The 15,270-nt window shown below is 39.0% G+C and overlaps 1 protein-coding gene across 1 annotated transcript in view; it reads right to left on the reverse strand.

Moving 5' to 3' along the window:
* Nucleotides 1-1,866: 1,866 nt before the first annotated feature.
* The window catches only part of SMS (spermine synthase), a 66,663-nt gene continuing 53,259 nt past the window's right edge, over nt 1,867-15,270 (reverse strand). The window contains exons 10-11 of the mRNA XM_075913321.1: nt 7,033-7,148; nt 1,867-4,694 (exon numbers count right to left, since the gene is read on the reverse strand). Of these exons, the coding sequence (XP_075769436.1) occupies nt 4,652-4,694; nt 7,033-7,148 (159 nt within the window). The 3' untranslated portion in view covers nt 1,867-4,651. The remainder of the gene's footprint in view (nt 4,695-7,032; nt 7,149-15,270) is intronic.

Here is a 15,270-nt window from a genome sequence, read left to right on the forward strand (position 1 = left end):
TTACACGACCTCCTATATGCATATTCCCCCTTTCCTATACCTTTCTCTTTCCTTGAAACATACAAGTTGCTCTCAGTCCAGCTAACTCAATCTCAGGCTACAGGAAGCATATTCTCCTGCTCACAGCATGCCCTCCTCCCTCTCTCTCGCATCTCCAGGAATGCCTATTAATGCCTCTTTCCCAAAGTTGTCATTATCAAGTTTCAGGATCCTCTTTGATCCTAGACTTGGCTTTCGGAAGATGGAGCCAAGTTGAGGATATTCCCCAATATAAAAACTTCCTTATGGTTTCCTAAGGAATAGAGAGACATTGTTTGGTCTTTCCCGCTTGCTTCCCTTAAAAAGTCCTTTGATTTAAACTCTGGCAGACAGGCAGGTTAATAAAAAAAATATCTGAGAGGGATATAATATTTATAAAAAATACTACTATACAACTTTGTTTTCCATCATGTAATGGCAACTATTAAATGACTAGTATTACCCTAAATGTGTGGAGTCACCAAAATTTGTGACAATAGATTGCTCCATAGATTACATGTAGAAATCTTTTTTTCTGTTTTCATTTTCCTAGACTGTGCATGGAGAAGGTCTGATTCTGATCCCACTCCTGTGCAGGAATCAAGTGGAATCCATTAAAGGAAGGAAAAAGGATTTGAAGAAAACCATATTGGAGTGGAGTTGAAGCAGAACATTTCATAACTGCATTGTATATGCAAAGATCATCCAGATACTGCTTAAATTAACAAAAAAATAAATAAGTTTCAAAGACTAAGAAACAGAGAGTAGCCCAAGACACAAACAATTAAGTCATTTCAGGAAATTCCCTCTTTCCTTTCTGTTGTACAACATAAACTGTTTAGCCACTATATTGCTGTCAACCAACCAACCCAGATATAGAGAAAGCACTGTGGAGGGAGTGTATGTAGTCAACAAGATTAACCGATAAGGCCAGTCTTATCGGTTAATCATGTAGTGGACTACACGTTTTAGCCTGTTTGTCAGAGGCTGGAAATGTATGACAGGAGAGGGATCACACTTGATGATTATCTGTTGGGTTCGCTACCTCTGTGACATCCAGTATTTGCCACTATTGGAAGACAGAATACTGGGCTAGATGGACCTTTGGCCTGACCCATTATGGCCATTCTTATATTCTTATGACATCCCTAGTCAACAGGTTTAAGCTTGTTCTCTTGTGTAAGGTCTTCCACACTAACTCCGCCCTTATCTCCTACTGCTTCAAACTTTGATATTCTTGATGTCTCCTTTCCTTCTGATGCTCCCATCACAGCATTTTTCACTACATTTCCACATGTATAGAATGCCCTTCTAAAGACATTTTGCAAACCCAGCATACATACCCACCATCGATTTCCTTGAAATCCCCCTCCCGGATACTTACTTCTGCAATTTTTCCTACAAAGAGTTAACATTACATGTGTAGAAATAAATGCATTTGAGCACACACCATTGCCTATACCAAGTTACCATACATGTTGTATTGTTGAAGCCCACTGTCTCCCACTGTTTTGACCGTTTTGTTGTGTTTGTTCCCTCATCACAGGGAAGGCTGGAAATTTTACTGTAAGCTGTTCAGGACAGAGACCTCTTTTTTCTATGTCACAATAAAGTACCCAGCACATTCTTGGATGATGTAAAAAAGCCCTTTAAAATTACTGATCACGTGAGGCAGGAAAAACCATAGTGTCTCAACAAAAAAGGACACAAAGCTCAACAATATGGAGCATCTATACAGGGTGGGAACTGGAAAAGAATGGAGACATGTTGATGGTCACTACATTAGACCACTGTATAGACCTTAATACCGAATATAGGAATCCACAAGTGAATTTAACAATTCAGTCATGCAGAGAACGAGAGTGTACCTTTATTTTAACATGTGCACTGCACTCATGCAGTACATACAATGCCAGAAGTCTCCTTTCAGCACAAATTACTACCAATCAAGTTTTAAAATTCTTAATCACATTTCTTGGTGGAAGCAGCAGTTAGTGCAATAGTGCAAAGGCTTTTTTTCAGTGTCTGTTTCCATGTGTAGTGAGGCACTCGGAACTATGTCCCAACTGGCATTAAATGTAAAGCGTTGTTCAACTATTGCAAGTTTCATCTGAAAGTCACACGAAGCTGGTTTTATTTAAGTTTACGCTATAGCAGTAACAAATAAATAATGAAGGACAATGCTTTAAACAAGTAGTAATGTAAAGAAAACAGCAGTGTTTGGTGTTTGCCAGTTTGTTTCCCACTACATATATTGATTTAAGAAAGTCTACATAAAAATATTCCAAAACAAAATGGTAACACTCTCCTCCCTCTTTTCAACAATATCAGCATAAGAGAAAAACTGGGAAGCGGTTGTTATGTATTGATCAACTTTCAAAACAACGCTTCCTTTCACCTCCCCAACACCCACCAATTTAGGATTCCTCCGCCACATTGAACATTCCATGGACAGATTTCATGGCATATTTCTCCTCTCGAACAGTTCTAATTCCATGTACCTATGCAAACTGAAGCAATCATCTTGGTGCTAAAAATGTATTAATTGTATTAGATCATGTTCTAATTCACAAGCATGGGGGCAGGGGTGTCTAGAACCACTCGACACTAAGACGTGGGCTATCTTTTTAAGCCTCAATCCTGCACACTTAACATTACTTCCATGAGTAATCACAATCAAGCCAACAGTACTAATTATGCATATGAAGTTAAGCACATGTGTTTGCAGGATCAGGGCCTGAATTTTCACTCCATACATGATCCCACTGACTTCAACCTTCAGCCACAAACACACAGTTACAATTGTCGAGGGTCTAGCAGCATGATCGCTATGATATTCTGCGCTCTGGATGTGACACTGCCAAGAATGCCTAGGGACCAGAAGAGAGTTCTTTTCACTTTCCTGGAAAGAGACTCTATTCTTTCAAGAGTTGACAGGACTGCACAGGCTGTAAATCAAGGAGTGATTTGGCCCCAGGTGCATAAATTAAGTAATGCTGCTTGCAATTCCTTAAAGCAGTAAATTAAAACAGGGAATACAAAGTACTTCCCTTAGCTTTCCAAGTTGAAGAGGTCTCTCTACTAGCATAATCTTACCTGCGAAAATATAAACCAAGTAAAGAGCAAAGGGAATCTTTTGCAAGTGTTCTAATATAATTTAATTTTAGATTTCTACAGAGACTCCTAAGAGTTCACTAGAAGTTTTGACGCATATGACAGAACACCTTAATTGGAATGCTCCTTCAGAGTGTAATAATTGGAAATCTAATTTTTTGACAATCTAAATTTATTATTAATGGGCAGGGAACCACTTTGCCTCAAACTACAGTACAGGAAACCTGCATGTTTAAATATAATCTCAGTTTGGTCCATGATGTGGAATCCTCAGAGGGGCACAAAGAATTTTTTATTCTTTTTGAGAGACATACCAAAGGGACTTCTTACCTCCTTCAAGGTGGGATCTTTTAAATATTCTGTTTAGAATAAAGTTGGCAATTAGCAAATAGCAAACTTTTACAAAAATATAATTTCAGATAATGTGCAGAAATAGTGAAAGGAAGATTTTTTTTTTCATGCAAAAAAGCCCACAAAAATAATGGAATCTTCCTTCTACTGGAATTGTGACTGACCAGTGAATACAATGTTTGGGTCTAATCTTGAATTAGTGTCAATGTGGACACCTGAATCCATATGATCAGAGTTTAACTTAGTGAAGTGAATGCATTTGTCTCTAAACATTCATAAAATATGAATACACAAAGCTCTAAATCACTTTTTCTCTTGCCTTCCCTTTTATGCAACTTTCATTCTCTCTGGACATAACATTCTGCCATAAAGCTAACGAGCATCAGCCTACTCGAAGCCTCATTATACATTTCAACATCTCACATTGTGGTGGGAATGAAAAGAGGCTTTAATTTTCTAAGTTATGGTGCTGAAAATGCTTCTATAACCTACCGTTAATCCCTATTAAAATCAAAGTAATAAATGTCACAGGGCTAAGTAATTCTAAGTGGTGACAGGTCTGAGTTTTGTCTACTGAAGAGACTACAGAAGCACAATGAATAAAATTAAGGCGTAAACAAATAAAATCTCAAATTCACTCTTTCCCTTTATAACTAAGGACAAAGGGTACTCCTTCAAATCAGTTAAGTACTTCACATTTTCTGTAATCGAAGCACTGTGATCACTTAAGAGAAGCCCACCATCCTTTAAAAGCACCATAACCTATAAGCGAGTTAATATCCGGAGAGAAAAAAATCATGGACCACCCTCAGGAATTAAATGCTAAAGATGTCTCTTTTTAATCAGTTGGTGAAGAAGATCTACAAAAAATAAAATAAAAAGGATCACATTCTAAAGGTTCAGTGCATTCAGCAGCTACAGTTTTGCTGCAAATTCATCTTTTAAGTTGACTTTCAAAAATAACACCCCAGCGCATCAAAATATACATTTTCTATTTGCTTTTAAATTAAAATAATAATAAAAAACATTTAAGGAATTCACAATCAAGGGCATGACTAAGTTTCAAGATCATCTACAGCATATAATTTAAAGGTTCAAGATGTCAATATGCAGCACGCAGCAAGCCTATAATGGCTCCATGCAGCACACGGTTAGAGTATCTTGATTTTCACACTTCAGTTCTCGTCTTCCAAATAGTGTAGAACACCCATCTGGGGGGGAAAAAAAAGTCAAGGAACAAAAACTTTGTACTAGATTGTCAAAGAAGCACTTTCAGAAGTAAAGTGAAATAAATCTCCAAACTACTCCTGATTATTATAGCTCAAAATGGTAAGATGGGTAATATCCCTATCATTCTTCTGGAACCCAGGAAGCACCCCCTTTTCACGAAGGGCTACATAATATTTTTGTGGCATTCCATGTTTTGCCTTCTCACTCTTCTTTTTAATTTAGTGTCATTTGATTTTTCTTGTAGTTATATGGAAAGATTTGTTCCACAACTGCCCTGAGTTCTATTTATAGTCCCTGTAATTTCTATCCCTTTTTCACTTAGACTGCCGTCACACAAGAAAGTGTATTCCCCATAATGTTTTTCTCTTCTTGCTGTATGTTGGGCTGGAAGCCATTAGCACAATGTTTCGTTTGCTGGGAGCAGATTCTGGCTCCCTGTCCATGAGTGCAGAGGAATCCAAACAAAACAAAACCACACTTCCACTATGCAGAAGTTCTTCAGATGCAACATACCTTGAAAGGCAAGGAGAAGTGATCTCTTTGAGATCCCTGTTTTTCATTATTCAAGGGTATGAGGAAGATTACATCCACTTGTATGTAAATCTACTCCCCAGCCCCTATGGCATAGGAAAGAGAAAGGATAGGAGGGAGAAAAGATGAACACACTAGGGCTAATTTTAGGATGAGATTAGTGTTCATTGCTCTGCAGCACTAACAGATTACAATGACTTAAACTCAGAGCACAGATGGAATTTCCTTCCCAGTCTTCTGTCAATTTCTTATTTGGAATACTTACTAGTATTAACAGTTTTCCTTTATTTAGAATAAAATGTATGCTGCTTATAGTAATGCATACCAGAAGTCTAAGACTAAGTTAAAAGAACAAAAGTAATGCCCCGCAAACATGATGAATGCAGCATGACTCCCGCTGCCCTTAAACCATATATTCAGATATGCCATCTTGTCATGTCCTCAGACAGAATGAAAATTTGACCTATATAGGGACTGTTCATTCTGAAGCCTATTAATGCCTACTTAATAGCCAAAATTAACAGAATTAACTTACATGGCATGGCATGTCAATTATCTCACCGGAAACATTTAAATATACTTTCCAGAAGAATGAGGTAGCACTTCTTGCCATTATTCATGTAGAAACATTTTGCAATACTACTGCACAAACTACACAACAAACACATAAACATCTTTCAAACAACATATACCTGAACCATTTACAGAGTTAAAGCAAGCAAAGCATTGAATATATAATAGGCAGTAAAAGATAGTGTCTACTGAATACATTAAAGCTGTTAATCATAAGGGTACATGATTCCCTATAGGGAAGGCATTTATGCCTTTTCTATTTGTCTTAAAGATGCTTTAAGATGCAATCTGATGGATAGTTGGCAAGATCAAGAGAAATAGAAACACTGATCAAAACGGTAGGAGCTTCAGAACCGATGACTCTAGAAACAACTGTACCAAGACAGTAGCCTGGAAAAGAAAGGAAGCTGTACAGAGAGAAAACAAACAGAAACAGAGAGATAAAACCACATGACACTTTGAAAACCAAGCAGAGCAGACAGGGAAAGGTGGGCAATCACAAGCAAAGTCTGCAGAGAGAAACCCTGAGAGATCACAGAAGAGGAGCAGCAATTGTCATGGCAAATGAAACCCTTTCATGGCAGGCCACCCATTAAGATGCCTCTATGAAGCTAAAGGCTTTGGAAACCTTTTTATGCCTCAAACCTTCTCCTCTGATGGTGGAGGATGGATGTACAAGAAACTCGGGAGAAAGTTTTTCAGACCCTCCTTCCTCTATTTCTGCACAAGAGGTGGCTAGTTGTGTTACGGAGGGAAAATCATTATAAGGGGGAAGGACAGAGACAAACGCAATGGATGAGACTGAGAGGGGAGGGAGGAGTAGCTTGTTCTGGGCTTTGAAAACTCTGGCTGAGACCCTCACTCCTTGATGATTTTTCATTCCCCTGGGGTATAGGAATTTATCCTATGAGGTAATACACACCACCTTAGGCAACATTACAGGGGAGCTCAGGAACAAAAGTCCCAATTTTGAAAGGTGCTGGGACATCCAAAAAGGAAACTGGGTTCATGACACTTTTAAGCCTTCTACTTACCCCCTAACCACTCCTACAGAAGTTACCTTTCTGTTTAGTAATCACAAAATATGCTTAGATTAGTGCATTTAAAACTCCTGTCTTGCTCATTTAAAGGAAAGAACTAGCTTCAACCCCACAAACTGGGTTTGCTTGATTTATTAATCATGCAGGCTCAACATTTCATATTTGCCAAGGATACAGTTCCATGTATGAGGGCACACATACAGTTTCCTTTGAGAACTCCACAGGGCAATAAAGCCTGCCGAGCTGTTCTTCATAGAGCGTCAAGGCTTCAGTCAGATTAACACAGTTTCCCTGAGAGAAGGTAAAAAAAAATCAAATCCCAATGAAAATGAAAAAATAAAAATTACAGGTGCATATGGAAAAATACATGTATAAATTAATTCAAAGCTATGTCCTACCGAGATGTGTTTGAGATCTCCCTTAATACATAGTGCTTTCAATGTTAAATGCAAGATGAAGAATGAATAGCTTGTTTTCCATTTCACTTACCCTTTCATGTAAAGACACCTATCCAATCACAATGTGTAATGGATTTGTAAATACTAGAGGACTGTCTGACTCCCTTCTCATTAGCAGGAGCATTCACTGCATCAGTGCTTCCAATTACAGCAGACATTAATGGTATTTATATGAACACTCCATAATCATTTTCTTCCATACATTACTAGACAGCATTATAAGTCAGGTTTTTCTTAATTAAAATTTTAATCTCACAATGTTGTATGAGTCAAACTGCATTTAACCATTTAATCTACTCATCCATAGAACAGTATGATGAACCCAAGATTCAGCAGAGTGATTTCTGCCTTACTGGTCCTTTGTGTCATGCTACTGAAATGCAGGTACTTCCCAAAGAATACTTATTTCTGTATCTAAGAAACCAACGGGGGGTTTTCCCCCTCTAAGAATGTTAGCAATTATTTGCAGCTCAAAAAAGTAAAAATCTACATGACCTGCTATTACTTACCCTTGTAAGAATATTACCAAGACACCACTATTTCACAGAAGGAGAAACTAAAAATCATGTTCTTCCATTCAAAGTAATCAACCCCTTTGTCCCAAAATGCCAGTGATTGGCATATACACCTTTTTATGAGATGAACTTGAAAAACTGAAAAGCCATGGTTTAAGAATCATTCTTCAACAGGCAATTCAGAAACTGAGCTATGAGGTCCCCATGTAAAGAAGGCGGTAAGTGGAAGTCATATTGCCATTTCTCTGTACCTAGTTTGAAAAAAAATTAGGGATAAGTGAATCCCTTGTGAAAATCTCAGGAAAATAAGGCAAGCCCATAGTGTAAGCTATCGTTTAAGTTATTGGTAACTGTCCAAGAAAGAGTTCCGAAAGTATCAAACAGCATCAAAAATATTTATTCCATGATAGTCATACCAGTTGTGGATTTTTATTCCAATCCTAGAACTAAATGCAAGACAATCAATTACGAAGCAGTGGATGTTCTGCCAATATTTTAAAAGTGCTCCAATAACAATTCCCCATTTAAGAATGTGTTAGAGAAGAAACAGGAGATCCAGGAGCAGATGGGGTAAACAAACTGCTTTATTGTTGACGCATGTTTACCTCAGACAGCCAACACAACTTTCTGAGTGGCAATAATTTAGCACCAATTACACTCCTTTATTTATTTTAGTATGTTAATTTACACGTTTATTACTACTTCCTCATAACCCTTATTTGGCAAAGTTAACTGCCACACAGTGAATATTAATAAGCAGGAGATTAATACAATTATACCCACCCGTTTGTTGTTTACTGGTTTTTAGCTGAATCAGCATTATGTACTCTCTTAATTAGCAGCTTACAGGAGGGGGAAAGAGCTCTGACTCTGACAATATTTTTACAGAGCAAGCGAGAAGTCAAAACAAGACACTGTTCAGTGTGACTACCTTTCTAGGCTACAAGGACAAAGGGGAAAATGTGCCTAAAGGTCAATGACGGCTGTGGCTGGACCTCTCACCACTATCCCAGACCTCTATTAATTTTTACATATGCCAACACTCCTCCACTTTTTTTTTTATTTATTTTTTTTTAAAGAAGGGCCCAGGCATGGCTACTGCTACTGTATTAGCAGAATTAATAATTAGTAGGAGCAAAATTTTAATAGCATAGACAATTTAATTGAGTGAATGAGTGTTTGTTAGGCTTGTTTGAAGGCCTAGGCAATATTAGTTTAAGCACAATTTGCAGGCAGTTTAGTTGCCTAATTGGATAATTCGTTTCTTGGACAGCTGGGTTTTTAGGATTTGCACTTGACATTGTTCAGCTTGGAGCTGCTTTAATAGGTATGTTTTTAAAGTGTTTAAATTTATTTATGTACTGCTTTAGTTTAATTGGCATTATTAGATATTTGGTTAGGTTAAGCTATTGCATGGTTGGTATATAAATTTGATCGGTAAAGTATTTCAGTTGCAGGGAGAAATTATTCAAACTAAACTACCCTTTTTACAATTTTTTTTAAGAGCCTGATTATGGAGTGTTGCTGATTTTTTAAACAATTTTTTGTGTGTTTTATGTAGTGGTAAGGGGAGACTAGCTTTGCATACTGTAGGGATGGTGGGTTTTGTGGCTGTTTTTTGGTTTTGCTTATATTAACCCCATGTGTAACCAAGTGTTGTTATTTTAATTTGGATTTGCTATACTATTTTTTGGGATTATTTTTATTTACACATGCTCCCAAGCCCAGACTGCTGGAGGATGGCTGAGGTGTTATTCCCCTTAGCGGCACCTTTGATGAGGCACTGCTAAGGGTGAGGTGAGGTGAGGATACATTGGGTTAGTGTGCATTTTTTTAAGATTGTGTGCCAGGTAGCCCTAAAGGCCCAGTACTTTTTTAATTGCTTGGCCATTGGCTTTTCTTTTTTGTGGTGGGGCAATTGCCCCACACTGGCTAGAAGGGGCTAATGCAGGCTGTGGGAACCTGTGCAAATCCCTGGCCAATGAGGGTGTGTCTAGACTACAGGGTTTGTTGACAAAACTATACCTGCGTCTACACTACCGCTGAGTTCTGGCGACATAATGTCGTCAGAACTCAACAGTTTTGTCGATGGCTGTAAACCTCATTCTATGAGGAATAACGCCTTTTGTTGGCAGAGTTCTGTCGACAGAAGGTGTTACTGCATCTAGACTGTCCTTTGCGTCTACTTTGTCAACAGAACTGGATGTAGTCTAGATGCTCTTTGTCAACAGAAGCTTTGTTGACAGTATCTGTCGACAAAAGCCTGTAGTCTAGACGTACCTGAGGGAGAGACTTATAAAGAACCAATTAGTCTGGGGCTTGCTGGGGCAGCCCTGTATATATGGAGCTGCCCAGCAAAGAGAGATAGTTAGGCCCTAACCAGGGAAGATGCAGAACCTGGTTCCCATTGAAACACCTTTATGAGAGCAGTATTGGGCAGGCTCAGGGGGGCTAGAAGAGGGAGACTGCTGCCTGATATCTGCCAGGCTGCTGGCCTTCTCACTAAGGCCAGGAGATTGCAAAAGGGTCACAGGGTAAGTGGCTCAGAGAACAGCTGACAGTGAAGGGATGTAGAAAAGGGCAAGACACCAGAGTCTCCTTGGGTTGGGACCTAGAGTAGTGGGTGGGCCTGGGTCACTGTTCTCCCTTGCATTATACCTTGCCACCAAGGTAAATGGAGCAGAACAGAAACTTATCGCTGTATGAAAGTTTCAGAGTGGTAACTGTGTTAGTTGGTTTTTAAGTTTCATATATTTGTTGTTTTTTAAATTTCATCTGAAGAAGTGGGTTGTGCCCACGAAAACTCATGACGTCATCTACATTTTTTGTTAGTCTCCTAGGTGCTGCAAGACTATTTGTTGTTGTTTAAGTTCATCACTGTATGGTACATGGTAGCTAGATTACGTCAACTTTTGTTTTCTGGGTAGGAGGCATTGATTCTAAGACTAGGTCTGACCGCAAATGCCATTAATTCTGCTATGGCGTGGCACATATGTAGAAAATCATATATTGCTTGTGAAGGAGGAGGGTCAATAAAGGGTGACATTTAAAATTCCTCTCTTCTGAATGTGAAGATCAAGCTCTTTTAATGACTTTTATGATAAAACAGAATTAACAGCACTTTCAAATGATCTTTCACATATGGTATTTGTTTTGCAAAAGCATTACAGAATTTTGTTCTTTCACAATAAACTTTTACCTAAGATATTACTTGAATATTCTACTATTGTGTTCCTTCGTCCAACACAACTTCTAATTTTTGTTAAAGAAATATTCCTACTTGATTATAAGCTTTTTGGAGACACAGCAAAAAAATCACCATGAACAACGGACACACTTTATAAGAACAGACTTAATATAAGATCTGCATGGTTCAATCTAGTATAGTTGAGCAGTTTCTTTCAAAACTCTTTCTTCCATGTGGTAGCCCCAGATAATAATTAGAAAGTAAGCCAGATCTGTCTCCTTTGAGTTTCAGAATGAAAAGATATAAAATAGTTTTCATCGCTTCCTGCACTACAAGGATCCTCTCCACTATGGTGTATTTGAAACAAACCTGAAAGTGCTCAGAGAAGTTTGAATCAGAGATAAGGAGATATGTCATGACTCTTATTTTATTGTATTATATTGTTCTATAATTTTTTCCATTATGTTTTAAGTTTCGGGGATGGGAAAAAAGAAAGCTTTCTATCTTGGGAAGGATTTTTAAGCATCCCCTGTTACTCATAAGGTGCTCACTTTCAGTTTCCTGAAATGTCAGAGAGAGTTAAAGTCCATTAAAAATGAAATATTTCATTTACAAATGCACTCTTGCTTACTGACTGCACACATCACACTGTTTCATACTTATTTCTGTACAAGTTTACAAATACCATAGGTAACAGGAAATGGAAAAGACAAGATTTATAAAAGGTAACAGTTGGACACTTTAACTTAGCACAACTGTATAAAGCACTATAGTGAACAGACTACAGTAGTATTTGTTTAGTAACCTATTATTATCCAGAAGACTGCAGTGGTTATTTGTTTCAGCTGTCCTCTACCAACCATATAATTTTGTTCTGACATCAAATTGAATGAGAATACCAAAACAGCTTGTGTATGTAATTTAGGATTCACAAATAGAAAATAGCTCTTGGTAATTTATGGAACATACCACCATTATGGAGGAAGTTTAATGGTGAGAACAGTAAGGCAAACGTCACAAACATACATATATATCTATATATAGACTAGTTTCCCAGACTGTCATCTTAGTATCCTGTCCCTTCTCCTATCTTCATATATGACAGAGGAATCACTATAGCCAATGTGGCAAACAAATTACAGGAAGAACAAAACACTTTAGTGTGTAATTTCTACATTTTGTGAAATCCACAAACTACCACTCCTCAAATCAAGACTTGCCCTAAGGTTAGTCAGACACATTCCACTTTACAGTATTTTTAACACCCTCTTTGAATTGAAATGCAAGTTTTATATTGCTTTTGTTTGAAAGTAGTTACCTACTTTTATTTAACAAGACAAAAACAAGAACACTAGAAAGTTTAGATATGGCTATTCCAATAATCATATTATCCCAAAATATCCTCCCTCACTAACAGCTGACAGGCAACTAGAATGGTTTAATCAAGTTCAGAAAAAAAAAAAAGCTTTACCTAGATTATTTCTATGTTGCAGTTACGCCACCATTCTAGAGCAAATTTAGATGATGTTTCTGCACCACTAAAATTATTCAGACAAGCATCAAGACTATAGCACACAAAAGACCATTTTCAATCAGATATGGGAAATAGTTAAAAATAGTGTAGGTTTAAGAGACAAGTCCTAGGTATAGCAATACTCTTTTTCATACAGCCATTCTGTATCTAGTAATCTACTACATACAGTAAAACTCCATTGATCTGGCATCCAATGCTCCAGCACTTCTGATGGTCCGGCACCATTGGGAACCTGGAAGTGCTCCGGGCAGCTGGACAATTGGAGCTGCTCTGCGCCGGGCTTCCAGCAGCTGACCAGCTGACTGAAACTGACCAGCAGCTGAATTGGGTTAGCTGGGGGCAGAGCAGCTGGGGTGCTGCCGGGTTGGTCCCATAGCACCGCCCCTCAGCACTGCAGGACCAACCTGGCAGCACTCCAGCTGCTCTGCCTCAGGTGTCCCCAGAGCAGCTGGGGTGTTGCCCGGTTGGTCATGCAGCGCCGAGGGGCGGCGCTACCGGACCAACCCAGCAGCACCCCAGCTGCTCTGCCCCAAGTGTCCCCGATTCAACCGCTGCTGAAACTGACCAGCAGCGGCTGAATCAGGGACACCTGGGGCAGAGCTGGACTATCGGAAGGGGGGGCTATGAGGAGTCTGGGGTGGTATCTCCCCCTCCCTACCCATCCCAGACCCTTTATAGCCCCCCCCCCTTCCGATAGTCCGGCATATTTGATAATCTGGCACCTCCTGGGTCCTAAAGGTGCCGGATTAATCGGAAGTTTACTGTATTTGAGAGTGCCTGTGAGGGCACGTCTAGACTACACCGAAGTTCCGAAAGAGGATATGCAAATTCTACAGGAATCTGCATATCTTCTTCCAATCTCGTTTTCGAAAGTGAAAGTAGTCGGGAAGCATTTTTTCTGGCAACCTCCCCCCCTTTCTTCGAAATGCCACGTAAACCTCATTTTTTGAAGAAGAGAGGCTTTTTGAAAAACGGTGGGTGTTTGCCAGAAGAAAAAAAAAGTGTCCCGACTGCTTTCACTTTCGAAAGCTCTGCTTCCGAAAGTGAGATTGGAAGAAGATATGCAAATTCCCACAGAATTTGCATATCCTTTCAGAACTTCAGCGTAGTCTAGACGAGCCCAGAACGTGTCTGTCCAAGAACTCCTAAACGGTAAGAGCTAGAAACACCAAATTTGATATACAGCTTCCTCTTATCAGAACTTAAAGCAAGGTAAGAGTTTGGTTGTGCCAAGACACTGGAATGAGCCTTTAATGCCATTGTTTCTTATCAAATGAAAAGGGAGGGGTCATCTATAATGACCGCACAGGGGCAGCAGGGGATGGAAAGCTGGAACAGTTATACTGCATAATGACCACAGGGTGGCAACAAGGGGTGGAGAAAGGGACAGCTATCTACTATATATTTCAGAGTGTTTGTTAGTTTGTGTGTCTGTCCTCCAGCTGGGAGACATGCACTCCTCACCCGGCTGTGCTCGTTGTAGCAGCCAGGAGACTAGCTTCTTACCTGACCCCAACTTGCTGTGGTGACAGAGGTCTGGGGCTGTCCTCTCTCCCTGGGACAGCCTGCCTACTGAACCCCTCAATCCCAGCCCTACCCCAGAGCAATGATTTAAATGAAGAAAAACTAAAATTATTTGAGTTTTAAGGCCCATCAATGCTGGGTAAATTTTCTAGTGGGCAATATTAGATGAAGTTCAGAGGCTTCATTTTATCTCACTTATATGGAGTTTAATAAAGTTTCAACAGGTTGACTAATGGAATTACCCATCTTTTATTCAGTAATACAGGAGATATATTTTCCCCCTTTTCATTCAGCCAAAGTTTTCATCACAGCATAGAGGTGAAGAACTCTCTTTATTTTATACTTTTTTACAGTTGGAGGGAAGTTTTCCCAATTTATTTTCTTTACATACCATGATGAAATTGCTCATCAGAAAATTGCAAAGCTGAATGCCTAACATGATTTGCAACTCTTAAGCATAACGCTTACTTGCATTGTAAAAAGACTGCACATTTCTATATACAGGCAGTCCTCAACTTACGAACGGGTTACGTTCTGAACACTTGGTTGTAAGTACTCTTAAACGTGCTGCTCGCACTGTTCGAAAAACTTGACGTACTATGGTTCTCAACTCGAAAATATTGTAATGGGGTTAATGGGAGGTTGGTCCTAAGTATGGCTAGTCGTAAGTAGGTGTGTTCGTAAGTCAGGGAGTGGCTGTAGTAAGATTTAAACATCCCTTATATTCTTACATGGATTAGAATACTAACATCTTTTACCATCCATGCCTTTCTCCTGTAAATTGTCTCACCTTTGCAGACTGTAAGCTCTTTGGGACTGAGGCCATCATTTATTATATGCACAGTGAAGACTCAATCAGGCTGGCTTTGAAGCACTACTGCAGCATGAATACTAAATACCAAAAGGGTCAAAATTTTTATGAAAAATTTGTCTCTTATGCCCCATATCACACTCCACTCAGTCGGCAAGAAAATTACTCAACAACCTTCAACCAGCTTCAATTAAATCCCCACCACATATACAATATTAGGGTCAATAATTCCCCACTTGCTTTGTTTTTAAGACAAATCTGTGCCTTGCAACGTCTTTTCTTTCCTGTGTCACATGAACCCTATACTTGGCCACCAAGCTTTATGCGGTAGGCAGCTTTCCTACCAGAAGGAAAAAGGAAGGGTAATATCAATAGCTCTTTTCT

This window comes from Pelodiscus sinensis, chromosome 1 (assembly GCF_049634645.1).
Source record: "Pelodiscus sinensis isolate JC-2024 chromosome 1, ASM4963464v1, whole genome shotgun sequence".
In the NCBI taxonomy this organism is placed as follows: domain Eukaryota; kingdom Metazoa; phylum Chordata; order Testudines; family Trionychidae; genus Pelodiscus; species Pelodiscus sinensis.